A 27,584-nucleotide genomic window follows, 5' to 3' on the forward strand; every position below is an offset into this window, starting at 1 on the left:
GGAGAGGGGTGGACTCTCCTCTGCTTGTTCGGAGGGTTTCCCCACGGGCCTGGTTCTGGATCCTCCGTCGGAGTCCGTGGTAATCTCGTCCTTATCTCGGTACATAAGGATTCGATTGCCAACAAAATGGCCGCCGAGCTATCCTGGGGCTCGGGCAATGGCTGCGACGGACGGGATGGCTGCTCCACTGGGCCCTGTTCGCTATCTTTCGATCACGTCAGCAGGGACCGTCCCCTGGGATCGAACCTCTCTTTGAGGTTTATGAACCTTTCGTTGAGGCCTATGGACCTTTCTTTGTGGCCCCTCTCGGTCTCCACCAGTTCCTCCTCAGAGGCTGATTCTGAGTCTGTAACGGCCACCGCCCCCCCCCCTCTTTTTCAGCCGGGGGCTTCACGGGGGTCTTAGCGGTGGGCTGGAAAGAGGATTCCCTCCTCGGCGGCAGGGATATTCTGGGCCCAGAGGCCGTTTCCATTGGCGTAGTCTCAGCCAGCTCCACCAGGGTCGCAGAGACCACTTCAGTAGAGGCCTTAGCCGGGTGGATCAAGACCCTCACCACCTTCGGTGCATCATGGGCCTTCGCCTTGGGGGAAGGGTCAACACCTCGCTCCCCCTTCGAGATCGACCGGGTCCGCTCCAGCGGCCTACCCGGGTTCTCGGACTTCCTCTTCCCCGAATCAGAGCGCTGGCTCGTGGTCGAACGTGCCGGGGAAGTAGCGCCCTGCTTCGCAACCGAAGAGCCAGACCTTTCAAGGCTCCCGGAGCCTGCGGACACGTGGTGCTTGGCCTTCTGTTGGGCCCCCATCGCCGGGGCACCCTCAAAGGACTTATAAGCCCGCTCAGACTTCTTCTTTGCCTTCTCACTTGCTGTGCCCTTCTCCAGCCAGGTGGCGAGGCGGGAACGACGATCCTGTTTGGTCCATTCCGAAAGGTTCTTGCAGAACGCACAGTCCTTCTCCACGTGCGTCTTGTCCCCATGGAGGCAGTAGAGACATCGCGAATGCTCGTCCCCCTTGAAAACGTTATATAATCCGCATCCAGGGCAGTTCCTGAACAGCTTGGATCTGGGTGTCGAGCTCCCTTTGTCCAGGGCCATGTCCGTTGAGGTAGGCCGCAGAGCTTCCGGAATCCTCCAAGAAGTGTAAACTCGATGAAAACATCCCCCTTGAGGGGCGTAGAAGAATTCCGAAACGGGTCCCCGTTATCGGAAGTAGAAACGGTGGAGCTTGAGGCTCAATTAAACTGAAAAAATGAGAAAATCTCCTGAAAAAGCAGTAAAAATCTCAAGAGCTAAACACGAGGACTCCCAACACTTGAGCGTGCGGTAAAAATCTGAGGATGGCTGCCAGAGGCGGGGCTTATGGACAGGGCAGTCATTGGCTGGGGGCAGTATGACCCAGAGATCAGTAACTGGTTACGACTAAGAAAGACAGATCAGAAACGAAACTGATACTGATTTTTTCTTTACCAAGGATTCCCAGCCTGACGACGGGGAATATTCATGAGCATATGAATCCATGCCAGACCCCATGCTGGAGAACCAGAGGTTTCTAAGCACGGACCAAACCTGTGTTGCTCAACATCGTCTTGCTTCCAAGGCAAGCACTTTGCCCCCAAGCTATCCTCCCTAGACATGACCCTCGTGTCACGTAGTCACATGACTGCCCGAAGGACGGAAATGACAGATGCCAGTCGCTGTTGGCCAACCCCCCCAAGTGGACCGGTGCATTCCACGTATGTGAGCTATTCCCTCAGACAACCATCCAAACCTTATTTAGCTGATGTCTTTTCAGATAGAGGTGCCACATCACTGGACCAGGTTGACTAATGATAGTATCCAGCCGTGCTGACCTTATTAGTGAAACCACGACATAGTAAACGTTAGTCACTGAGTAAACTCACATCTCTGCTTGATGTTACACAAACACACACGTGCACACAAGAATAACATGCATACACAGTTCTGTAGGTAGAGGACAGATACATATACATACTGTTATAAGGCTTCCTTTTTCACTAGCTAAATGCAGAAGCACAAGAAAGCAAAAGAATCACACAGAACAAGCTTGCAACCCCTTCACTGCAACTAACCATATGGAACTACAGGGACGTATAAGGAACTTGGAGGAGCCGAATACTACTAACTCCTAAGGAGTATATTATAGTATACATGTAGGGAAGCCACAGAATGACTGTAGTGAATTCACATGAATCCACAGGCCTCAGAATAGGGGACTCTGCAACACGACGCACAGGGCCAGTGCTCGCAGCCAAGGACAGGGGCTGGTTGTAGATTCCTGGCTCCCAGGGCAGGGAGCCACCTGCAAAATAACAGAATAAATCCTCACTAATTGCAGACCAAAAGACTCCATTTCGCGGTCCTTACCCACGTGACTCGGCCGAGCCGAACAATGACCATTTACCCGTGGTGGGAAGAGAAGCGGTTCCCAGCGAAGACAGACAGAATTGTCACATGTGTTGGCCAACCAACACTGCAACCTGCAGGCACTCTCCCAGGCTAAGTGGCTAAACCAGTGGTAACAATTATGACACACTGACATTTTCATTACCATGAGAAGGTACACTAAGTGCTGTGAATAGAGCAGAGTCCCAGGCCTAAGGAGCCTCACTCCAGCCAATCAGAGAGCACAAATCCTGGGGTGGTGTGTAAAGGGGCAAGGGTCAATGGCAGTCCTGCGACCCTGCAACAAAGTAATAGATAGTTTTTGGGGAAGTCTCTGGCAAACCCACCTGACATGGAAGGGCCAGTTAGATCACTCATATAGGGGATACCCATAGGTGATACTTCCCGAGCTACCCAATAGAACTTGCACTTAGATCTTTGGGGAAGGGTTAAGGATTGTGATGCCATAACGGGATAAAAGCTCATGACACAAGCTCAGGAGCTGTCAAAGCTGGAGATTTGCGTGTTTCTGTATGATCCCTGTCTGTTTAGAAAATAAAAGACAGTTTTGTTTTGCCCCATCGCCGAGTCTTCCATCATTTCCAGGGGAGGGTTCAAAGGGCCTGGGTACTCTGCTAAGCTGTGATTTGATGTGCGTACCCCCGATAGTCTGGACTACTTTACACATTGGCAGCAGAGGAAGGTCACTACATACGATCGGCACAATTCCTTTGCAACGCCTGGAATGCTGTCAGGTGACCCACGGAAAACTAGGACCTCACAGAGAGTGCTCCCCATGAAGAGGCAGTCAGGAGCCGCCTTGGAGAAAATCATGCCTGCAGTCCGTGGGACGCCCAGCAGACCAGAAGGGTGGAGTGGCAGATTTGGGGAGAGCCGGTGGCCAAGCAGCGTCAGCAGATCCATGAGTGCAAGTATTGACACAGCCATACAGCAAATAAGGGAAGTTGGGAATAACTACTGGGTGCGGGGTGGTGTTGAGTATTGGCAAGTATTGGTGAGAATTGTGGAATATTGAGTATTGGGTGGTAGGAAGTTAGTTATCTGTGGTTAGGGCGCATTCGATCTTGAGATGATTAGTTGCAGCAGTTGGCCTAGACGATCAATTCGACGGTACGAATGACAGAGGTTATCTACATATTGGATTTCCTGTGAGTTGGGCGTTGCAGTTCGGGTCATAGATGACAGTATCTCTGTGTATAGGGCTTAGCAACTGGAGCTATCTTGAATTGCGGAAGGTGTTCTTCTGGTTAAGTCTCGCAGAGACGTTTTATCTACAAGGCGAAGCTGTAGGTACAGATTGAGCATGTGAAATATTGGTATCCCCCGTTAGGCAGGAAGACGGCCGTGGATATATATTTTTGTATTTGTCGAGGTCTCAGTGTGATTGGGAAATGCTGTAAGTGGGCAGGTATTGGCGATTTTTGTGTTCTTCACTTACACATTATGGAGGTGATGTCACCAGGGAGGTTTTGTGTATTGGACTAGTAGAGCACGAGGAGGTGCAGAGCCTTTTGACGATCAAGGATTGAAAAAGTTGTGGTGTTTTTCTAGGCAGTGCGCAGAAGGTGCATGCGCGAGATTGGTAGGTGTGCCTAAAAAGGCGGAGAATTACAGAAGGGCGGTGCGGGAAGCACACCCAGAACACTGATTGAAAGCCAGAGAGGCTTGTGACTTTGTGGATTGAACTGTTATTTGGAAATTTGAGATTAACATAAAGTGCATTTGCCTAATAACAGCAGAGGTGTAGAACGCCCAGACTTGGGGTCAAGTAAGTATTAAAGCAATGCATCGTGGAAGCAATGCGGGGGACACGCCCCTACAGCATATGTTCAACGATATACAGACAACATTCCTAAATATAGCGTGGAATGGACCCGAAGTACAGAGAGTAAACTGCCTGAGCCATGGCCAAAAGGTGGGAGCTTCTCCAAATGTGTGCAGCAACCATTACACATGCATATACACAAGGTCTACAAGGGAAGAAATTAAATAAGCAAATAGCTATATTAGAACTGTGGGAAATGTTTCAGGACGATGGAGGGGACACGGCGCAGAACCACTGGATGCTTAGCCAACAGGAGGCTGCAGTCGAAAAGCCCTTGGGCCCCCACCTATCCTCCTCCTGAACATGAAAGCGAAGGCGCAACAGCGGGGGTCCAGGGGTTCTACCCAGTGAGGAAATTAAAAGCAGTGGCAGGGTACACAAATTCAATATCTGCACCTACAGCATACAGCGGAAGGGAGGGGGAGAGCAGGACCGGACATGTAGAGGGACTAGGAAGTGTGGGAGTGCACTTCGAGATCCAGACACACACCAAAGGGAGCGACATGGGTAAGAAGGAAGGACCAGAGAATGCAGCATCGAACGAATGGGTGGGCGGACAAATACTACCTAAAATAGATGGGAAGGTAGCGGGAGAAGCGGGAGATCCCAATAAGGAAGCAATGGGTTGTCAGGACACCATTGAAGCAAGGGAATGGGCAGCAATAATGGAAGAAGTAGAGAGAAGAAAGGGAAGAAAAGGAGGAATGCCAAAAGAATGTGAAGGAAGAAACAGAAGGCAGAAGCGCAAGACCGCAAACCACAAGAGATAAGAAGGCAGAGAGAGATCGAGGATATAGCAAGGAAAAGGGCAAACCAAGAGAGGGAAAAGCAAGTGCAGATAAAGAAGGAGAAAGGCACGTTAGAAATGGAACGCCTCATTAGAGAGCGCAAGCACAGGGAAGAGGATGAGCGCGCTGTGAGGGAAGTACGAGAAAAGTTGGGTTTAGCATGTTTTTGTGACTACGAGGAGCAAGGAGAGCAAGACTGCGGCAGGAGAGATGGTAGATCAGCCACACTGCCAGACAGACAATACCGGGTCCTCCATGAAGGGGGAGCGCAGGAGCGTGATAGACCTAGGAGAAGGGCAGCGAGAAAGCGCAGTGTTAAGAAGGCTAAACTTCCAAGATAACACAAACAGCGAGGGTGGAGACACTGGGTCGGACGATGACCTAACAGGGAGCGAGGAGGTGGGGCAGCCTGCTCAGCGGAGTATAGCCAAAAGGTCAGACCGTGACATGATATGGGGAGCAAACAAGGACACAGGTGGACTACAGGGTGACAAGGACCAGAGGGCACAGTGCTCTAGGGGCTATATCGCGAAGCACAGATAGCATTACTCCATATACCTGGAGGCTCAGGGACCTTCCAACATGGAGGAGGGGAGAATTGGCAAGGGGCATTCACCGCGAACAAAGACACAGGGAGACAGGGTGGGAAGAGTGGACTGATGCAATTTCCTTTATGGGAAAAAGGGAAGGGAGCGACCTCAATACATACCATGGCAACAGATTGACAAAGACAACTTGAGGTGTAAGTTACCATTGTTGACCGCGGGTGCTGGGAAGTGCATATTTGAAATAGAAAGGCTAACAGTGGGTACGACAGTAGCAGTGGGGGATATGAACATTTTACTTTCGGCAATTCTAGGGGAGGTTGCTGACGACTTCTGTAAAAGGGCGGGCTACCCGGGTGTAACTGGCTAGAGCACGGCGCACGATGGGTCACTGTTTAACCGCCGAGCGGGCTTGTAAAGCGCTCTATGGGTACAGTATCCAGACACTTCAGACATTAGCACGATCATGGCACACAAAATGAGGGACGACAAAGACCTCTTGCATTATATTCAAGACATTCAAGATGAATGGAGACTTGAAATGCGAGAACCGTGGGACAGGACAGTGGCATTATTCTACCGTACATTTTGTCAAGGGTTGCCAAAGCAGATGCAAAAGCAGCTCAAGATCAAGAAGTTAGTGGGGATGGAGGCAAAACCATGGTCAGAAATTCAACTTACTATAGGGCACTATAGGCTAATGCAAGTAACGGTAAGGAAAAAGACAGAGGAGAGGAAGCAAGTAGAGGCAAAATTAATGCAGAAGAAGTTGTCCAAGTATGCAATGGAAGAGGCAATTCTGACAAGCACAGAAGGGCAGAGCGCACTGCATGCGCAATATGGACCGCCGTCCACAAGGGGAGGTTTCAGGGGGTGTGGCGATGCAAAGCACGGGTTCAGAGGCTGAGGGGGATAACTCGGGGCCTAGGGTCTGGGCACCCAATAGTACAAGGCCCAGATGGATTTTCAGGGGCCTATCCGAAGCAAATGAGGGAACCACCCTAGTGGACAGATAGAGCACATTTCCAGGGTGTGTCGAAGCAGAGGGGTGATGCAATATCAGGGAGACCAGACCAAATTATATGCTCAGGACCAAACACGACAGGGGCAGACCTCTATCGCATACGGGCAGGCATACCAACCCATGGCCCAGACACCCCTGTTGCAGGCGCCTACACAACAGTAGTCTCAGATACCACCTACATCGCAGATGCAGAATAATACAAAGTCACAGTAAACGATACAGGAGCATGACGGGACACTGCCAGACACAGACTCCATGGGAATGACTCCCATTAGAAAGTTGGGAGGTGTACCGTGGTGGGGGGCACCCCATTCACAGGGTACATAATCGTCATTATACCCACAATAGGACAGCCCACAGACAGACCTGATGTGTTCCATCCTATCGATTACACCCAATCTGGCCAAGGTACAACGTATATTGGTGACGATAGGTGACAATACTTTTTCCTTTCTCGTAGACACATGGGCAACCAGGTCCAGTGTCAGGGAGGGAAGGTATCCAATGTCAGGCGACATCATGAATGCACAGGTATTTTCTGGGGTGAAGGATTTGGTTCCTTTTACAGACAATCTTACACTTTCTATAGTGGAGCATGACTAAGCTTTACCCTTATTGTATTTCAGACAGATACCAGTAAACATAATGGGGAGAGACACTATGAGCAAACCTAACATGGCCATCTCATTCAGCGATCAAGGGATAGTGTGTTACATACCAGGAATTTGCCTCCTAAACGTGAGGGAAATTATTCAAGCCTACTACGCACGCACCGTACAGAGCGGGATGCCAGCAGATGAAGAGTTAATCCGATATGGAGCTGGCTCCTAGGGATCCAGGGGAAGCTATGGTGCATTCCAAATGAGTACATATTCAGACGAGAAAGAGGTGCCAGTGATTTCACTGGAGCTAGAGGTAGTAATAGTGGGGGGGAAGACACATTACACGGGACAGACAACACTGGACGAGCATGGAGGATAGTGATTGCAGTAGTAGAAGGACACAGGTTGACTTCAGTCACTGAGGAAGAACTATTCAAAAGCAACCGCTCAGATCACGAGGTAGTATTCGACATCAGTATTACATATTGGGGGAAGATTCACTACAGAGAGGTACTGCAGAGAATGGCGATGATGCTTCTAGCACAGCCGTCATTTCTCAAAGAGAACTTGGCAAAGGTCCCCAGTGTATTATTGACCACAAGCCAATATGACGTAGGAATTCTGAAGGGGTTAGGAGCAGTGAAGATATAAAGCCATCTTACCAAGAGCAAGGCAATACCCTCAGTCGAGAGAGGCAGATGAGGGCATTTACGAAACCATTGCAGCCCCAGTTAAGAAAAGCGTTTTAGTACCATCGGAATCATTGTGTAACACCGCAGTAACATCACATTGTGTGAAAAAGGCAACATGGGGTCGTGGCATTTCATACAGGACTTACATCCTTTAAACCATATTGTCGAGGAAGAGTTTCTTTTAGTTCCAAATCCAGCGCCTTTTGTGTAGCATTCCTACAGAAGCTATCCACTTCATGGTTATAGATTTAAAGAATGCCTTCTTCTCTATACCACTCCCACCAGACTCACAAGATTTGACTTTGTTCCTATACAGAAATAAGAGGTGGAAGCACACTCGTCTTCCCAAAGGGTACTGCAAATCTCTGTGTATATTCAACAGGTGTCATGATGCCTACCCCCGGAGCACCAGGCCAGGCCCAGCACCCCCGGGAGCAGGCATCACGCCCCCGGGTAAAAGCCCAGCGGCCCTTTATAGGGGCTCTTTGGACTCTGTCCTGGTGCCGTTGGCGCCAGGCTCATGTTGGACATCAGTCCTGGCGCCATAGGCGCCAGGCTCATAAGGGGAAGTGTTTGGTGCACTTATCTGAAGCAGACCATGCTGCACACTCACCTGATGCAGACCATGCTGCATAAAGAACCAAGCCAAATGAGGCTTAGGAGGGACTATTTTTCTGAAGGAACTATTTTGTTACTTGGGTGGGGCTGTGGAAGAATACTCACCTGGAACTTCTTCCAAAGCTATTTAAGCCACGCCCGGACAGCCACACGTGCTTCGCGTTGTTCTGCATCCCAGCAGCTGAACGCTCACCGTGTCTGCTCCTGCACCTGGACTCCAGCCACGCCCGCCTCGAACCCTGAACACCTGTAAGGGAATAAGAGAAGCAAAAGGTGAAAACCAAGAACTTATTCAACCTTCTTACCTGCATCCGGAATCTTCACGCCAGCATTCCTGAAGGAAGACTTCCATTTAAAAGCACTGCGTTGCTCGCTGCAGCGCCGCGCTTCACTCACCTGTTCCCGAGACGCCGCCCGGCTCCATCGCGGCTCTCAGCACCGGTCGCCACATCTCTGCACCTAGGGGAGAGAAGAAGAGACAAAAGGTGAGCAAGGGAACACAAGAGGAAAGCCGAATTTTCAGCCATATTACTTACCGGCTTTTCTTGGTGAACCATTCCACATCTCGGGTCGGCGCCGCATCTTTGGCAGGTACCGCACCCCGGCCCCTATGGGGAAAGGACAAAAGACATTACTGGGGAATTATAAAGACATTTAGAGGGGTCGCCCTCATCACTAACTCAACTGATTTTACCACCGGCAATTTAACCCCTCAACGCATCGCCTTTGTTCTGCACCTGAAATAAAGGACAGAAAAGACAACATAAAAGGAGGCTCACACTTGAACTTTTGCATCTTCATACTTACGGCGTATCGCTCAGAAAAGTCAAGTGGATGTGCCAGTGCCATTCTGAAACCAGTGAAGTAACTGGACGAACGCGCGCCCCTGCACCAGAAGCAGGATGGAGAGTTCATCCTTCCAAACCATAAGGTGAGCTTAAGCCGGGGGTTTTGGAGGAATCAGAGAAGAACAAAGGGGGGAAGGGGGGAGCAAGCACACTATTCAGCAGTCAGTTAATCCCCTTTCTCATCTGCAGAAGGATATTCCTACGGGCCCGACAAGCAAGATTTGGGGGTCCTGTTCAATTGGTGGTCCGAATTCTGTGCATCACGCTTGAAGAGGCCACAGCAACCCAGACCAGCGCCTCCGTGGGAGCCAGATGAGCGTTACAACAGGATCCTCCAGATGGACATATGCAACGTGCAGGTAGAGAGAGTTGTTATACAATACGCAGACAACCTCTTTATTTGCAGCAAAACAGAAGCACAATGTAAAAATGACTCGGTACACATGTTGACGTTATTAGCAGAAAAGGGGTACAAGGTAGACCAGGCCAAACTGCATTATTGCCAGGAGGAAATATTATAGATTGGGCAACTGATCTCACAAGAAGGACGGAAAGGGACACCACAAAGGGCAGAGCCAATTCGTAAGACCCCAAAACCTACGACCATAAGACAAATGCAGTAATTCCTAGGACTATGTAATTACTGCAGGGCACTGGTGTTCGACTACAGCACGTATACAAGACCCTTGTTGAGCGCAGTGAAAGAAGCACAAAAAGGGGACGGTACATTGCAATGGACAGAATAAATGACTAAGGCATTTCAAGAGCTGAAAAAAGCAATCTGCACAACTCCAGTGTTAGGCTTCCCAGACTATCAAAGGGAATTTTTACTTATTTTCACACTCCAACAGAAGAGTGATGACCGCAGTACTGACACAGAAAACCACAATGTGTCACAAACCATAAGCATATTACGGTGGGAAATTAGACCCAGTGATGCGAGGGCACTACTCTTGCAAGCAGGCACTAGATGCTGCCACAAACCAGCAGGTATTACCAGGAGATGCAGCGCCACTCTTTTTGTGGAGAATGCTGTCTTTGCAATACTAGAGCGACCAAAAAGTATACCGACATCACAAAGGGCTTCTGGATATGAGGTAATACTGTCAAATCCAGCTATCAAGGTAGTGAGATGCCGATCCCATAGAGGACGACGACTACATACACTACTGCACCACAAACATAGAAAGCCATGACGACATCTCAAAGATAAAGGAAGATGCACTTGAGGGTTGAGAAGTACTTTATATTGACAGGTCTTCCACAATAGACCAGACCACAGGAGAAAGACACACTGGGATGGTAGTAGTGCGGCTAAAAGATGACAGAACAAGTGAGGAGGTAGTAAACGCACGCTTACCGTCACATTTTTCAGCACAGGCTGCTGAGTTGGTAGCTCTGATACTGGTGCTAGAGCGAAGTAAAAACCAGGAAGTGCAAAATATCTTCAGCCTACATGACGTCTAGAGTGTATTCTGGGCTGTCATGCTAGCTAGGGAGGGGCTCCTGACGTGCTGACGGGTCACCAGTCACCACTATATAAGTGTCCCAACTACCACTACGCATAGCAATTGTGAAGTTCCAGGCCCACACGTGGGGGGAGGACCCCATTTCCAGGGGCAATGAGTCAGCAGATACAGAAGCAAAACTCAACGCATATTTTAATGACATCTTAGAAATAGACACTCCATACCAGGCGCGTAACCATATACTAACAATTGTGTTGAAGAAGGGGTTTAACACACTACCAGTGACGCAGATTATGGAATTGCAGGGAGCTGCACCCAGGGAAGAATAGGAATTATGGTTGAGAAGGGGTTGTTCATGTTCCCGACAGACGCCCAAAGGTGGCAAGAAAACACAGGGAAGGTGATGATGCCATTATCATTATTAGACACAGCACAGGCACAACTGCACCATCCAACCCATATGGGGAAGGGTGTACTTGCTGCTCATATTGGAAAAGAATTGTTTTGTCCCAACCTGGCAGAATATGTGGGAGAATTTATGATTAATTGGCTTGTTTTCAAGCAATTTACAGCATGCCATACACTAAATGTAGTGAGAGGAGCCATACCTCACCCAATGGGTCTATTCCAATACCTTCATGGCGATTATGTGGACATTCACCTTTTATGCCAGTACTACTGCTACATGATAGTGGTTGTGTGCCCATTTTACCGATGGATTGAAGCCGGTCCTGGTTTCCATCGTGATGCCATTAGGGCAGCAACATTCCTGGTTTGAGAAATGTTCCTTTGCTGAGGCTTGTGTGAGATCCTGCGGTCTGACAACTGCCCTCCCTTCACCAATGAGATGTTTCATCAAATCACGACCTTGCTAGGCATGAAACACAAATTCTCTTGTGCGTATCACCCGCAAGCAAATGTAGTGTGTGAGCGGCTCAACGGGCTGCTCAAAGAAAACATTGCCAAGATAATGAAAACGTTGAATAAGAGCTGGTTACACGGTTTACCATTGGCTGTATTTGCATTGCACAATAAACCAGGATCCAACCACCATTTAACCCCACATGAGGTGGTAACGGGGCGGCGCTTGCGACTTCCACTGACTCCTCCCAATAGGGCATTGCAGAATGCAGAAAAAATGTTTGATGTATTGGGACAAGAGATGTAGAAGTACACCGCTTCATTGATGTCTAGTGCCTCTTTAATTTCTCGCCAAATACAGGGACAACGGGAGAGGCCCAAAGGTAAAGAAGAACGCAACAATACGGAAAGATACGAAAAACGCCTAAACCAACACCACTTTATCCTGGAGAGGCTGTACTTCTGTGTGACTTCACCTGAACATGGTTAAAGGCAAGATTCACGGGTCCACACATTGTTGAGATAAAGCAGTGAAGATCCAAAGCAAAAAGGTCTGGAATTACATGACTTTAAGCCCTGTCGAGCAGCAGGCTTTTCTAGCAATGACAGCGAAAAGGCCAACGTTCCACAAGAAGAAGAGCAAAAATATCACCAAGGAGCATCATCGCCCAGCAGAGGCCAACCCATGCTCACTCGCTCCCGAGCAGGAGAGACAGGGAAAGGACTTCCTAAACATCCGAGTGAGGGTGCACACACTTACAACATTCATCGTGAAAAATGCGACTGTTACTGCCTCATTGTCCCATGCTTCCCGAAGACCTTTATCCGGCGACCTTCAAAGGCCAATTTGTCCTCTTTGTTAGGAATTCCAACCGTGCACCAAGACCCTCTACCAATTAATATTTTCGAGTTTTCCTTGCCTATTTGTCCCAAACATACCCACAACAGAATAGCGAAATCCATCAGTACTTGCAGTGCTTCGTGACCCTAGAATACGCATTGTGTGGGAACAGTTATTCCATATTGCACTAGCCCAACATTGTGACCGCAGAGCATAAAAATAATAAGTACCCACAACATAACGCATTTCTAGTGCATTTCAGGCAGTTCATCAATATCTTCAAAGCTGCACAAGAGTCTGAAGCAGAGGAAGTAATGAATGCCATCATTAAAAGTGTGCTAATGGGGCCTTGTGTCTTCTTTTCGTTTGGTATTTTTGCCCTTATTTTTTGGCAAATGTCCTTCGATATAGAAAATAACATTGTGACCCCTACTAGCACACCACCAATTCCGGCAGGTACGGCTACCATGTCAGGTGGGGAGATAAACAGTGCAAGGTCAGTAAAGCGAGGTAGACATGGTGTTGATGTAGCTGGAGGGGTTGATCTCTACCTCACTGATACTGCTCGAGTATCAAATAACATGTGGTAGAAACATGTGACTAAATAGAGTAACAAACCACTGGGGAGAGCTGCTATGTCTGTTCTCTTATCCCCTAACCCATGAGTGCCTCCAGAATGTTTGTAGCAACTGAAATACCAACAGCAAGAGCACAGTGCCTTATGTACTTAGCAATGTTTACCACCCGAGGAAGATTCCAAGGGAAAACAGCAACCTTAAGATGGATGTCCAAAGCAATTTTTCCCCTATGAAGACAGCTATATAAAAATACTAGACATGATGGACAATTATTGGAAAAAAGACCAAGCTATAAAATATATCATTGACATCCCGCAGAAAGGCGAGACGAAAACAATAAAATAGAAAGAATTACCATGTCCTAAAAAAACGCCTTATGGAGATAGGAGGAGAACCAGGATACTGGGAAAGACCACAGGTGCTTGTTTACGGCCAAGTATACACAGCAGAAGGGTGGAAAGAAGGAGTAGTGGGAAGCAAGGCACATACGGTCCTAACAGTTCCTGTTCGTACAGTTCAAGAGGGAAATGACAAAGGCCTAAAGGAATAGGAAACAAGTGCGAAGTTACTGACCTGGGTGGAGAATGAAGCTAGACCAATGCCCATAATACCACTGAAGAAAGCAGCATGTTTCCAGAATGATGGAGCAGTAAAAGTTGGAGCAAACACGGAATGCCAGCAGACAGTAAAGGTTCTAGGCTTGAAGGTTGGGACAGCAGTGTTAATGGATCTTTACTGGGCCTGCAGATCCAAGGCATATGAAAAGCTGCCAAGCACTGAGGGAACAGTATGTTCACTGGCACACATCAACATGCCAGCATTAGTAGTAGTTCCTGCAGTACAGACATACACAAACGCAAAATGGCTCCAGAGGTGGGAGCTTATGCAAACAAACAAAACAGTTAATGGCTTCAACGCCATCAATGAAGAGCTCCTATCAGTAGGAATGATGGCCTTCCAGAACAGGTATGTCCTGGACCTGCTCACAGCAATGGTAGGAGGAGTTTGCATCAATATCGGGTCATCTTGCTGTAAGTTCGTTCCAGCAAATGATGAAGCAAACGGGACACTAACTGAGACAGTTACTAGATTGTCACAAATGCATGCCAAAATGGAGAAAGAAGCAAAAGGGGTAGGAAAGAGTATGGTTGGCTGTCATACATATTTTCATGGATACCTACATGGATGGAGAACGGACTGAAGGTGTTGCTCGCAGCGCTAATACTGTTGCTACTAATATTGTGTGTTATCATACAATACCCAAAAGACGACAGAGAAAACTTTAGGAATGAAAGTATTAGTAGAAACAACTGCTGAAGAAGATAAGATAAAAGAAACTCGAAATACCCTGAGGACGCAAATAACAAGGTGTCCACTGTTCCCGACTGGAGTAGTGTTCCAGGATCCCAACAACTACAAGGAATATTAGGGTAAATGGGTGTGGTGCAACCCGGAAGGAGACTGCTGTTACGTGACATGGAGTTTAGATGATCATGCAAGGTTTTATGGACATCTGGGATGAGTAACGAAGATTTGGCTGCCAAAAGCAATAGTGAATAGGTTTGGTGAAGTGGTCGACAAGTCAAGCAGAGGGGGGACTGAAGAGAGAGTCCCTCGAATGGCTCTCGTGTCCCCTATTTACATAACTGCTCGAAGGATGGGACATGACAGATGCCAGTTGCTGTTTGGCCAACCCCCAGTTGGACCAGTATGTGAGCAGATATTCCCTCAGACAACCATTCAAACCTTATCCAGCTGATGTCTTTGCGGATACATGTGCCCCGGTGTCCAGTCATAATATCGAAAAAATAAAGTCGAATGACAAAAAAGTCGAATCAATAATGTAGAAAAAAAAAAGTCGAATTTGTTTTTTTATTATTTATATATTTTTTTTGGGTTTGGTAAGTAAAAAAAAGGGGTAAAATAAAAAAAAAAATAGAAAAAAAGGGGGGTTGGGGGGGGAACCCCCCCATTTCGAATAAAAAACGTATTAAAAAAAAATGCGACTTTTTTTTTTTCGAGATTATTTTTTCGACATTTTGACTTTCGATTTTATTGATTTCGATTTTATGTCTAGGAACCATGTGCCCCATCACTGGACCAGGTTAACTAATGATAATACCCACCTGTGTTGACATCATTAGTGACACCATGACATAGTAAACGTTAGTCATGAAGTAATCTCGCCGCCCTGCAAGAAGTTACACAAACACACACGTGCACATACGAAGAAAATGCATACACAGTTCTGTAGGTAGAGGACGGATACCTATACATACTGTTAGAAGACTTCCTTTTTCACTAGTCAAACGCAGAAATGCAACAAAGCAAAACAATCACACAGAGCAAGCTTGCAATCGCTTCACTGCAACTATATGGAACTACAAAGACGTATAAGGAACCTGGAGGAGCGGAATACTACTAACTCCTAAAGAGAATATTATAATATATATGTAGGGAAGCCATAGAATGACTGTAGTGAATTCACATGAAGCCACAGGCCTCAGAATAAAAGACGAAGAGATGCAGACTCTGCAGCGTGAAGCACAGGGTCAGTGCTCGCAGCCAAGGACAAGGGCGAGTAGAACATTCCTGGCTCTCAGGGCAAGGAGCCATCTGCAAAATAACAGAATAAATCCTCACTAATTGAAGACCAAAAGGCTCAGTTTGTGTGGTCCTTGAGTTACCCACGTGACTCGGCCGAGCTGAGCAATGACCATTTACCCTTGGTTGGAAGAGAAGCGGTTCCCAGCGAAGACAGACATGAATGTTACATGTGTTGCCCATCCAACATTACAACCTTCAGGCACTCTCCCAGGCTAAGTGGCTATACCAGTGCCAACAATTGGGACACACAGTGTTTCGCATTATCTTGAGAAGGTTCACAGAGCACTGTGAACAGAGCAGGATTGCAGGCCTGAGGAGAGCCTCTCCAGCCAATGGGAGAGCACAAATCCTGGGGTGGTGTCTAATGGAGCAAAGGCCAATGGTAGTCTTGCGACCCTGCAACAATGTAATAGATAGTTTTTGGGGAAGTCTCAGGCAAACCCACCTGACATTGAAGGACCAGTTAGACCACTCATATAGGGGATTCCTATAGGTGATTGTACTCAAGCTACCCAATAGAACTTCCTCTTAGGTTTTTGGGGAAGGAATAAGGATTGTGATATCATAACGGGATAAAAGCTCATGACACGAGCACAGGTTCTGTGATTGCTGGATATGTGCATGTTTCCTATATGATTCCTGTCTGTTTGGAAAATAAAAGACAGTTCTGCTTTGCCCCATGGCTGAGTCCTCTGTCACTTCCAGGGGAGGGTTCAATGGGCCCTGGGTACTCTGCTAAACTGTGATTTGTGGTGCAAACCCTCCGATCCTATGGACTACTTTACACCTTCTATAAATGACACCAGACACCAAGATGAATCTTTAAAGTCCCAAGAGAGACCTTCTGTAAATGACACCAGGCACCAAGATGGGTTTTTAAAGTCCCAAGAGATACCTATAATTTTGTTGTACCACACACTATTTAACATTAACATACTTAAACCCCCTTTATACCGCTATATATTTCTACCCAAGGTTCCTAGCCTTGGCATGACCCTCTTCAGGGGGTCCTTCTCCGTCAGCCTGCCCTTCTCTCATGAGTTACGGAGGGACTCTAAGGGTGGGCAGACGACCAGCCCCCCTCTAATTCCTCTCCTATGTCATCCAGAGGATTGTGGGGTTACGGGATAACCCCATAGTTGGGCCCTCCATCTCAGAAAGCCTTTAACAGGCTGTAATACAAACCTATCACACCTAAGGCCAAGATCCCTGATAGAGACCCCTAGTCCTTAACCCCGCCATGCACCCCACACTAACTCTATAAATATATACATTTGGCGCTGTGCCACATATGACTTGGCTCAAACAACATTTTCCTATTTTATACCCACCATAACTTTGTTGGTGTTTGCTACGCATGCCCCAATGCTCCAACCACAAGGCTATCAAGAATATACAGCATCGATGAGCCCGAATAAGGGTGAAATAGGTATATAGTTTCAGCCTTGAGACATCTCTCTTGGGTTGATAAAGCTATTAATAAAGTAGCACTGTCTTGCAAGACATAGCCAAGTTTGTGGAGCTAACACTTGCATTTGGGCTAATTTGCATACCCATAATGCCTTTGGATTTTAGGGCATTCCTTTCTTTTACATTATTAAAAAAAAGACTTCTTAGTAACCTCCTTACATAAATACTGTACATACAGAGGTGCATCATTATACATATATGGCAGTCAACCATTACCCACATTATGTTTGGGGTCGTACACTGTCCCTGCAATCATAGGATTTAAAAAATCCTCCTGGGCAGCTTGAGCACCACAGCCTACAGCAGCATTTTCTATCTACTGGACGCTAACTAAGCAGTATTGCGGTAGGCCAGCATAGTGTTATTGCAATACCCGGAGTGTGAGGATAAACGAGTGCCTTAGTGAGAAAAAGACTATGGGCCTCATTACACTTAGTGCGGTAAGGGTTTACCGGTACCGGTAAGGGCACCGGTACCGGTAAATGCTTACCGCCTTACTACGAGGTCCCTTTGCGGGTTGGTACTTTAACACCTGCTTTTTAGCAGGCGTTAAAAACCAACCCGCAAAGGGTCCAGGGTGCTAATTACGGTACCGCAATTTGCGGTACCGTAATTAGCACCTTCCCCATTCCCATAGAGCCCTATGGGGCAAAAATGGGGAAGGGCAATGGAGGAAGGCGGAATTACCGCCTTCCCAACCTTGGAATAGGGCAGTAATTCCCCTTTCCTCCAAGGCGGTACCGGTAAATTACCGGCATGACCCATGGTGCACCATGGTTTACCGCACTACGTGTAATGAGGCCCTATGTACGGGTGCAGTACACTTGTTGGGTTTTATATAGCACTCTCCTAGCTGCGACGCAACAAAGCACTGTACAACCAGGAGATACGGGGATCAGAGGTCAAAGTACAAATGTGATTAGAATGACAGGCTACAGCATACTTCTCATTGGAGGCAAATCTTTACAAACATAAGAAAGTACTCGGACACACTTACAGGATGGGTTTAGATAATGGGAGGAAGCAGGTCGCAGGACTGGCAGATGATGTGTAGAGAATATGGAGAGGCAGAGAGATAGCAACTGGCCCGAGGCAGTATATGCTATGGGCACAGCTGATGATCAGTCCACAATCTTCTGTGCTGGGCGGCTGGGGGATAGGAGAAGGAAGGTCATCCCATCATGTGGAGGAAGACATGGCTGTTTGCTTACTCGTGCCAGGCACCAAGGCCTATTATTTGTAGCAATAGAGGACAAGACCCCATGTTCTGCTTGACCTGGTCCCTCCACTGCCAATGGCCGGACAAGCTTATACCGCCTACGCCATTCTTTGCTCAAAGTCACAAACCTGTAGCATGGACATACAGCAATGTTTAAAGGTTGAAAATGAGATTGCCAGGCCGTTTGTAGCTATTGCCACCCACCCTCCACGTTCAAGTAGAGAAAGAAAGGAGTGGATGAGGAAAGAATACGTAACCTTCCCCATCCCCCCATGCTCAACATTACCCCTTTGCAAGACATGAGGGTCCCATTCCTCACAACTGCTCACAATCTCAGACATCTCCACTAACCCTGCTCAAGCGCCCCTATTTCCTTAAATTTGCATATTTATAACCATCTCAGCTGCCCATGACAATCCCTATGAGTGCATCTGACCCTATCCTCTAGCTATTTCGGTCACCCGCCAGGGTATGTTGGCATCAGACCCCAAACCAAATATGGGGTGCATGCAGAGAGTAACTGTTGCTGTTGGCTGTGCCCAAAGGCACAGTGTGCAAATAGAGCTATGTGGACCAAGCATGATTGAAGGGAACCTGGGCTCATGGAAGCTTGACGGAGTATAAGTCACCTTAAAGTGGTGACTTCTACCCAGGTGGGAAGGGTATCGAGATGCCAGTGGGAGCAGCTACAGTAACAGGCTGAGCTCCTCACACCACCTCGCAGATGGCAGACGCAGGCCCTCCCTCTTTTATGTTATACTAGAATTTTGCTAAAAGATCCTGCTTTAGATTACTTATCATACCATGTTTTTTATAGATACCCTTTTAAGGCATGTTTAGGGTTTTGAATCACTGTACAATAACCGCGGTAAGACATGTCAACGTCAATCACAGAATATGCACCTCAATGACTGTAAATTTCTTAACTGTAGAAAGAGGTGAAGTCAGCCCTGCTCTTGACGTGCAGATTGCATTAACTCACTGTGCGCTCTAGATGCTGTAAGACAGCAGCTCATAGGAAAAATGCCTGGCTGCTACTCCCAGAACTAGCAGTGATCATGGACTTCAATCTAGCTCTTCTGTAGGTGTCTGCTGGTGTTCTTGCTGAATAAACCTGGCCCCCAGCAGAACGACCAAAGGGGTCATTCAAATAGGTACCGTGTGTCCAGCGTTCTCCAATGCCTGCTTCATTTCCAGCACTGCCCGCCTCATGGAAGGGGATGGCATGGTCAAGCCGTCCGTATCATAATACCCCACACGCAGAGGCCTGGAACTTGAGTATATCTGAAATGAAAAGAACCAGAAAGAAAGACTGTGGTCAATGAAACTTTGGCAAACCATGTGACCTTTAGATTAAGTGTGATCTTAAATCTGGTTATCTACCGGGCTCCTGAAAGCCACTGCAATTCTGAGAAATCAGATTGGCTTGAAGTGAAACAGAAAATAATTTCACCCATACACAAATTAGAACCTCAGGATAAATGCGCAAATAGTTTTACCCACTAATGCTACGATTACTTTAAAGTAAACTTTATTATTTTGAGTCCCACTCTTCAATCAGTCATCAATAAGATGAGGGGGACAAACCCCCAAAGACATGCACCTTGGTGGAAAATTAAGAAACAAAAATCAGGCTCCTCCCTGTAGGACGCGGATCAAATACAGCACCCCCCCCCCCCCCGAGAGACATTTTCCTGCAAGCGATAATTTCAACACCAATTTCACCACTTCAAGTAAGGGAGGGTCTCGAGTAGGACTGTGATAAGGAAGAGTAGGACAGAGGAATACCTTTATGTATCCCAAGAAATGCCTCTTCATCCCTCTTCCCTAACAGTCCTCAATAAGATGGGCAGAGCAACCCTGATGGTCTATACACAGGCACAAACAAAAGATCATAGAAACAAGCTTGATGCAGAATCTGTGTGGGTCTTTATTCTAATTAAGCACTGATGAATTTACCTTGCTGGGAGGTAGAACGATTCTCCAAACAGTTTGCAATACAGTACAAATTTAGAGACAGAGCCAAGTAGCAGTGTTGTATCCGGTCTGCTTGATGATTGCAGCATGGAACATGGTGTGGACTCCTCGTGTGAGGGTTCTAAATCACACAATTAAGGACAGCTGCTGCCATCTATGCTGGGTATCCCTGCTCCTATCTGACCCACTACAAATGTACCTGTACAACCTCAATAAAAGGTTCTTACCGCCAGAAGACATGTCCATGTCATCTTGGCCACACAGATCCCGGTACATTCAAAAGAGCCCTTGAGATATTGGACTTCGATGCACCCTTCTCAGAAGCTCAGCATGTAGCTAGATCCCACAATAACTGGGCAGGGGTAGGAGGGAGAGTCAGGAATCTGAGAAATCTCATAGGCCATGGAGATCAGAGATCTGATCGTCTGCTCAGTGTGGTGGCAGAAGGCTTCCCTAACCTTGAATCCAGAATCTAATGGAACAAAGAATCGGAAAGATGGAAGAAAGAGATGCTGTTAAGGTAAATCCCCACTGCCTTCATCACATTCAAATGATGAATATCCAAATTCTATTCTGGAGCTCCAGGAGGAAAATGGACAGGTTTGCACAATCTTTTGATGTAGATAGAAATCAGAAATGGTTTTACAATGAGGGCGAAGAACCATACGCTCTGGGTGAAACTGAAGAAAGGGTGGTATAGAGGGAAGGGTGCCCAATTTACCCACTTTACAGCAATAGTAAAGGCCTTAGAAATAGGACCTTGAAAGAAAGCAATTGTACAAGAATTTCATCCATAGGTTTGAATGGGGAGCCTGAAGGGCTTTGAAAACCAATGGTAGAGCCCACTTAGGAAAAGGAGAACGATGCCTGAGCCTTTGTATCTGAAGGTGAGTTACATACCCCTCCACAAATCACAGTTAAGACCACGACCCTTAAAACCACTGATGGTAGCCACCTGGAAGCCTAGAACAGAAACTCATCATCCCAAAACAATTCCTTCCCTTAAGAAATCGATTATCATCAGAGAAGCACAGGGCAACGTGTCTGTGATAACCATCCTTCTTTCACATGCCAGACCGTTAGTTTCAATCGAGCCAGATGGCAGGACAGAACAACAGGGCTCTGAAAAAGAGAGGCAGAGGAACGGCCCACCCTCCCGAAACAGCCATCTGTGGAAGCAGAGGAAACCACAACCATCATCCTGGTGCAAATCAAATCAATGAGAATCCCTCCCCACTGATTTCCAGAAATCTAGCAGGGGAAAAGGGGGGATGATGGGTGTTAACTGGGGCCAATGAAGAGAAAAGGGCAGCAACCCCTCAAGCCAGAGAATCCCGGATTCTCGGGAAAAAGGAATATGAAGAGTATTCTCCCTAGATGCAAACAAATTCACGCATTTGTGTCCTGGGCTTGAAGCAAATCGGAGCAAAGATAAAGACAAAAAGACCATGCTCAAAGAGACCTTACTTGAAAATTCACTACTCCAGGAATATAAGCGGCTTGGAAGGAGAGAGATGTGTGTTCTTCCAATTGCAAAGAATCATGTACCATTGTTTAGAGAGAGGGAGTCTTATTCCACTCCTAGAAGCTGATTTAAATCCTGGTAACCCTTGACTATTTCCACAATCCTCACACGGATGAATGTATGTAAGATGTTTATCTCTACTGAGCTACTTTCCTACTGTAGCATTAGAGCCTGCAAAAGTGGGCTCTACTGTGTGGTAGGTAACTGCCGCTCAAGTTAGTGATCTCCAGCCAAAGGTGAGGTCTTCCAAGGCTGGTGCAGCTCATACTGCACACAATTCAGCCCAATTGAAAGGGCAATACCACTACTAGATCTTGTGCAGGTGAGAAAAGGACAGCCTTATCTGGACCTGCCTATTACATACATGTAATGCCCTTTTCTATAACCTGTATTTTCTTTTATGTAATAAGAATGTAATTTGTAAATATTGTAAATTCCTTTGTGAAACATTTTTGTATCGTGTAATTGATGTAAAACTCCTGTGACACATTCTGTAACCTGTAAGCTTAAAATATCCTTGTCTCCGCGCCCCGATACCTCCGGGTCTGTTGCGCGCTACAGATAAAGCAACAAACAAACTGTGAGAAACCTGAAGGTGCCTCCCTGTCTAAACCTTGAGGATCTGTCATCCAAGTGGCCAGGACATAGCCATCGCTATTGGGGTGGTCAGTCATAATCCCGAAAAAAAAATCTCGAATAAAAAAGGCCGAAAAAAAAAAATATCGAATTTTCATATATTTTTTTTGGCTCTAGTTATATAATTAAAATAAGTAAAACATTTTTTTAAAAGTAAATAAAAAAAGGGGGGGGGTTAGGGGGAACCCCCCATTTCGAACAAAAAACGTCATAAAAAAAAATTCGATTTTTTTTTTCTGCCTTTTTTATTCGAGATTTTTTTTTTCGGGATTTCTAAATTCGGGATTATGACTATAAACCCGCTATTGGACACAGTTCCTGGGGGAAGGTCCTTGGGAGTAGGAGACTGATGGGTGAGACGCTGTATCCCCCTTCCTTTTACACCTTTTTCCCCATCCTCTCACGGAGGACATTCCAAACCACGGCCCCCCCCCCCTTTCCAACACAAACACTTTCGCACAACACAAAGGACAACGGACTAACACCAGGACCATTTACCTGACATGTCCCAATACAAGGGTCGGGCAAAGTCAGGCAATTGATCAGAATCACACACACCCTTTTCGTTCCCTCACAGGGATAAAAGGTGGAGCCACAAAGCAGAGTATAAGCAAGGGGAGCATGGCAGACAGCACGACAAGACAGCAACCACATGGCAGTTCAAGAGAAGGAGAAAGACAGAATGAATCAAGAGGGTGGCGAGGAGAGACGTGACCTTGCCCTTTTCATCCCAGACCTGCAGCACCTTCATGGAAGAGAGCACAAGACCGCGAATAATAGCACAAGTGTCCTGCAGCAGATGTCAAGGTACACAGGACAAGCCTATGCCGATAGGCAGGAGCGAGGGAAGCTCCCGTGCCCATGGTACCGGCCTTGACTCCAAAGATGCCAACAGCCAGGCGGTTCATCACAACCGGTGAGTCGAGGGAAGAACCGAAAAGAACAGGGCTGTGATGAGTAAGAATAGCAAAGTGGATAAGTTTAGAACCAAAGCTAATGAACTTTGAATTAACTGTTAAAAGTGTGAAGAGGGTGGGGGGGACCAGCTGCAGAGGGAAAGCGGCACCACGTGGGTGCTAATTCAAGAAACTCTGGTGGAGCCCCATATGAGAGAAACTACAAGTACCAGAAGGCCGTAGGAGGGCCAACGAAATAGGTCAAAGTGGTCATACAGAGGGTCAAGCAAAATCCCTGTACAATGGAAATACTTCGATCTACAAGCAGTGTGAGGAAAAGGGAAGTGAATCTATATAAAGAAAATGAATGTTGAAAGTAAAGAGGGGTGAGCCACTATCACCCTGATCAAGAGCCACAGGAAACCCGGTGAAGGGAGGCTAAGAATCGAGAAGGGTCAGAGCCCAGCAGAGGGGATCATAGGGTGAAAAGTTGTTAACCCCTCTGCTCCCGTTTGAGAGAAGCAGAAGTTAAAGAAACGCAAGGGTGAAACCGAAGGAGGGATGTCGGAGATGAAGCTATCACCTAATTACAAGCAGTCAAGAGGGATCCGAACCCGGCGGAGGGAGATCGAGGTGTAGAGGAGCAGCCAAAAGCCTCTGCAGGAAGTCCCGCTCCTTTGCTGCCTGTATGCTGGAAGCCTGAAACGGAACCATGTTTTACAACTGAATAATAACCACAAGGACTACTTTTGGTGCGCTCCAAAATTGATTTTTCTCTCAATTTAGTTCTTGCAAATTGTCAGTATTTAGCATGTAATTCATACATCAATTCAAAGCATGTTTGATCACTTGTCTTTTCCTCTCAAATCTGTTCATACAAATTGTCAATGTTAACATGTATTCAATTCATACATTGATTTGAAGCATATTATATTACTTCATAACTTGTCTTTCCCTCTACACGTGTTTCTCCATCCTTTTAGGTGGTTCCTCAGGAGGGATTTCTTGTTATCCTTTCTGTAGTGGTCTAAATATTATAGTATTTAGAAATTATTTCAATTTAAAATTGTCTGTCTCGAGAGGTCACCAGGGGGCGCAGGCAAGATGGCCGCCTGAGCCTTTAGCTCCATACCCAGCCCCGGGAAGCCAGCAGAGTTTATGAGGAGGAAAGGTCCCATCCTGCACATGGAAGCGGAATAATGCTGTAGGAACTTGCGACCACCTGAAGGGTCCAAACCAGAAGTTTATCGGTGCCCCTTGAGCCGAGATACGCCGTCGGGAGTCTTTGGCGCCCCTCCCCCACAACCTTGAGTTGCACGCCTTAAAGATCCATCGAGGCCGCTGACCGCCCGGGAAAACAGAGGGAACCACAGCGGCCCACTAACAGTGACACCCCGGGAGGAGAGGAAGCAGAGGCAACGGAACACTGTTTGAGTTCCTTCGAATGCCTGGGCCCCGTGGTCCGGTGCACCAGTGGGGCAGCCCGGGCCCCGCGGACCGGTGCACTATTGGAGTTGGGTGGGGAAGCATAGGCCCCACAGACCAGAGCACATCGGGAGCATTGCAGGGCAGCCCGGGCCCGACGGGTGTCCTGCTCCTGCTCCCTCTGCAGGCGTGTACTGCGCTAGCCGGGGGCGACTTGCGGCCACGGAAGTCAGGCTGCTGAGGGGTCAGAGCCGCGGGACGGGGGACGCTCCATCACTGCTCACCCCATGCCAATGTTAGCCCCAGTGGCCCACAGGCATAACAGAGCACTACTGGGCCGACGCAGGAGCATGCCCCCCGCTACTACTCAGGGTGAGAGGGGGCACCTGGATTGTTCAGTGCGGGCCCCCCCTGCCCTGGGAAGAGCCCACGCTCCTCAGACTGCCACTGGCCTACAAATTGAGCCCGACCAGGCCCCCAGTGGCCTACGAACACCCAGTGAAACGCGCCATCACTGCCCACTCCACGCCAAGGTTAACCCTAGGGGCCCACAGGTACAAGAGAGCATCATTGGGGCCGACGCAGGAGCGGGCCCCTGCCACTAAACAGGGTGGGAGGGGCACCCAGAGCGATCAGTGTGGGCCCCCCTCCGCCCTAGGAAGAACCTGCGCATCTCAGACCACCACCGGCCCACAAGTGGAGCCCGACCAGACCTTCAGTGGCCTACAGACATCCAGCGAAACACCCAGGAAGTCACAGAGGCCACATCCAGGCCCTCATTTGAGGTTCCCCAGCCTGGGCCGACGCGGGAGCGCGCCCCTGACACAGCAGGCTGAGGGGCACACACGGACCCACGCTGCAGGTGAGAGGCCTAACGGGCCAAGGTCCATAAAACCAACCCCTTTGGGCCAGGCCCCGGGGGGGCGTGCCACCCAGATAGGGGTCACCTTTGCCCTGAGGAACATTTCGGAGGGCGACTCCTCCCACCCTACACCGAACCCACAGACCACCGCCCAAGGGTCTTTCCGTCCCCGGGCGGGCTGACCCACCTACCCACTGCCACATCTGACCTAGATTGGCCCCGCCTGGGGACCCAAGGACTGCCGCCTCAGGGGTACTCACAGGCCTCTTGAGGACTTGGATCGCTCCTGGAGCCAGCACACATAGACACTGTATCCCCCCCGTTGGCCCCACCGCAACATCGCTGAAGGTCACGGGCTGTGGCACAGGGTCCCCGCTGCTGCATGCCACACATGGGTGGCCCCTACGTACGATCTGAGCAAGAACCCCATGAGTTGGAAGGAAGCCCTTTCGAAATACCAATTTTGCGCCGAAGGTGACATGGCGGCCGGGGGCACATCCACACCACCCCCCGACCTGGGTGCCATCCAAAACAATATCCGGATGATCCAAGAGGAAATCCGCGGGATACGAACAGACATGGGCGCCAAGCTGGCAGACCTCACAACAAAGGTCACCACTTTGGAGGAGCGCATGGAGGGAGTCGAAAACAACCAGCTCTCCACGGCCCTCCTGGAAACTCAAATGGAGGCTAGGTTCCAAGAGGTGCAACGTCGCGAGGAAGAACTACGGTTCAAGGTGGACGACATGGAAAACGGGGAGAGGAGAAATAATTTACGCATTTTTGGCCTGGTAGAATCCGACGGGGAAAGCCCACAAGACTTAGAAGGCAAGGTGCATGATATTATACAGATTGTCCTGGGGGGGATGCTGGTGGAGAGATTAAATTGGACAGAGTCCACCGTGCTGGGATGGGGGGCAGGGGCCCTCGCTAGGTGTTGGCCGGCTGCATTACTACAAGGACAAAGCCAAGATCTTGGAAAAAGCTAGGAGTCTCGGAGATATACAATACGGGGACTCCAAGGTGGCCATCTTTTGGGACCTTTCAGCCCTCACCCTGCTGATGAGGAAAAAGTGCAGCAATCTCACAAGATGGCTACAGGGAAAAGGGGTCAGATACCGCTGGGGACACCCCTTCTACCTGGCATTTGAGTGGATGGGCGAAGGCACCACCTGGTGTTTGAGGAGGACATCCAACGGGTCACGGAGGACCTGGTGGGCTACCGGGCCGGCTACTCAGGTGACCGAGAAGAAGACGCTCGGGACCCACCACGGGGCCCGGGCAGACCAGACAATCACATTGGTAAAGCAAAGGTGAAGGGGGCCCGCAAGTTTCATAAAACTAGACATACCTCAACGGCTTCCGAGGGACATTTGAAGTGACCCTGATATTACTGCTTAGGAAATGGGCGAGGTCTCTTTTTCAACGATGATGCTATATGGGGACACCAAGGGTATCTAGGGCCGGCACCCCCGGGCACTGTGCCCACAAGCCACGTTGGCACCATGTACGGGCCCCAAGGTTATGGGGCCACTTGTTGTTTGTTAAATGGTAACCAAATTGCTGATGAGCCCATGCCCAGGACTCAAGTTTAATAACATGGGCGGAGAGAGAGGGATGTAGACGAGAGCCCGCTTTGGGCACCCACGCCGAGGATAGAACGGGATCACCCCACACATGGTGATAGAGATGGGTACCCCGATCACTGAACTACCCGGGGTTGGGGTAGAGTCCTTGGTGGTTCGTTGACTACCCCGACGTGAATTAGGGGACATAGACAAACATCTTACAATGGGGAAAAAAGGGGGGGAAACAAGGGATGGGGATCGGACAGGGTGGGCGGAAGGGGGGAGG

General features: G+C 48.3%; 1 protein-coding gene across 2 annotated transcripts in view; it reads right to left on the minus strand.

Annotated features, from left to right (window-relative positions):
• Positions 1 to 27,584, minus strand: part of LOC138548350 (vitamin D3 hydroxylase-associated protein-like) — a 476,815-nt gene that overhangs the window by 144,444 nt on the left and 304,787 nt on the right. For both annotated transcript variants that reach the window (XM_069642270.1, XM_069642271.1), the window contains one exon: positions 19,568 to 19,693. In XM_069642270.1, the coding sequence (XP_069498371.1) occupies positions 19,568 to 19,693 (126 nt within the window). The remainder of the gene's footprint in view (positions 1 to 19,567; positions 19,694 to 27,584) is intronic.

This window comes from Ambystoma mexicanum, chromosome 1q (genome assembly GCF_040938575.1).
Source record: "Ambystoma mexicanum isolate Mex_15411 chromosome 1q, UKY_AmexF1_1, whole genome shotgun sequence".
In the NCBI taxonomy this organism is placed as follows: domain Eukaryota; kingdom Metazoa; phylum Chordata; class Amphibia; order Caudata; family Ambystomatidae; genus Ambystoma; species Ambystoma mexicanum.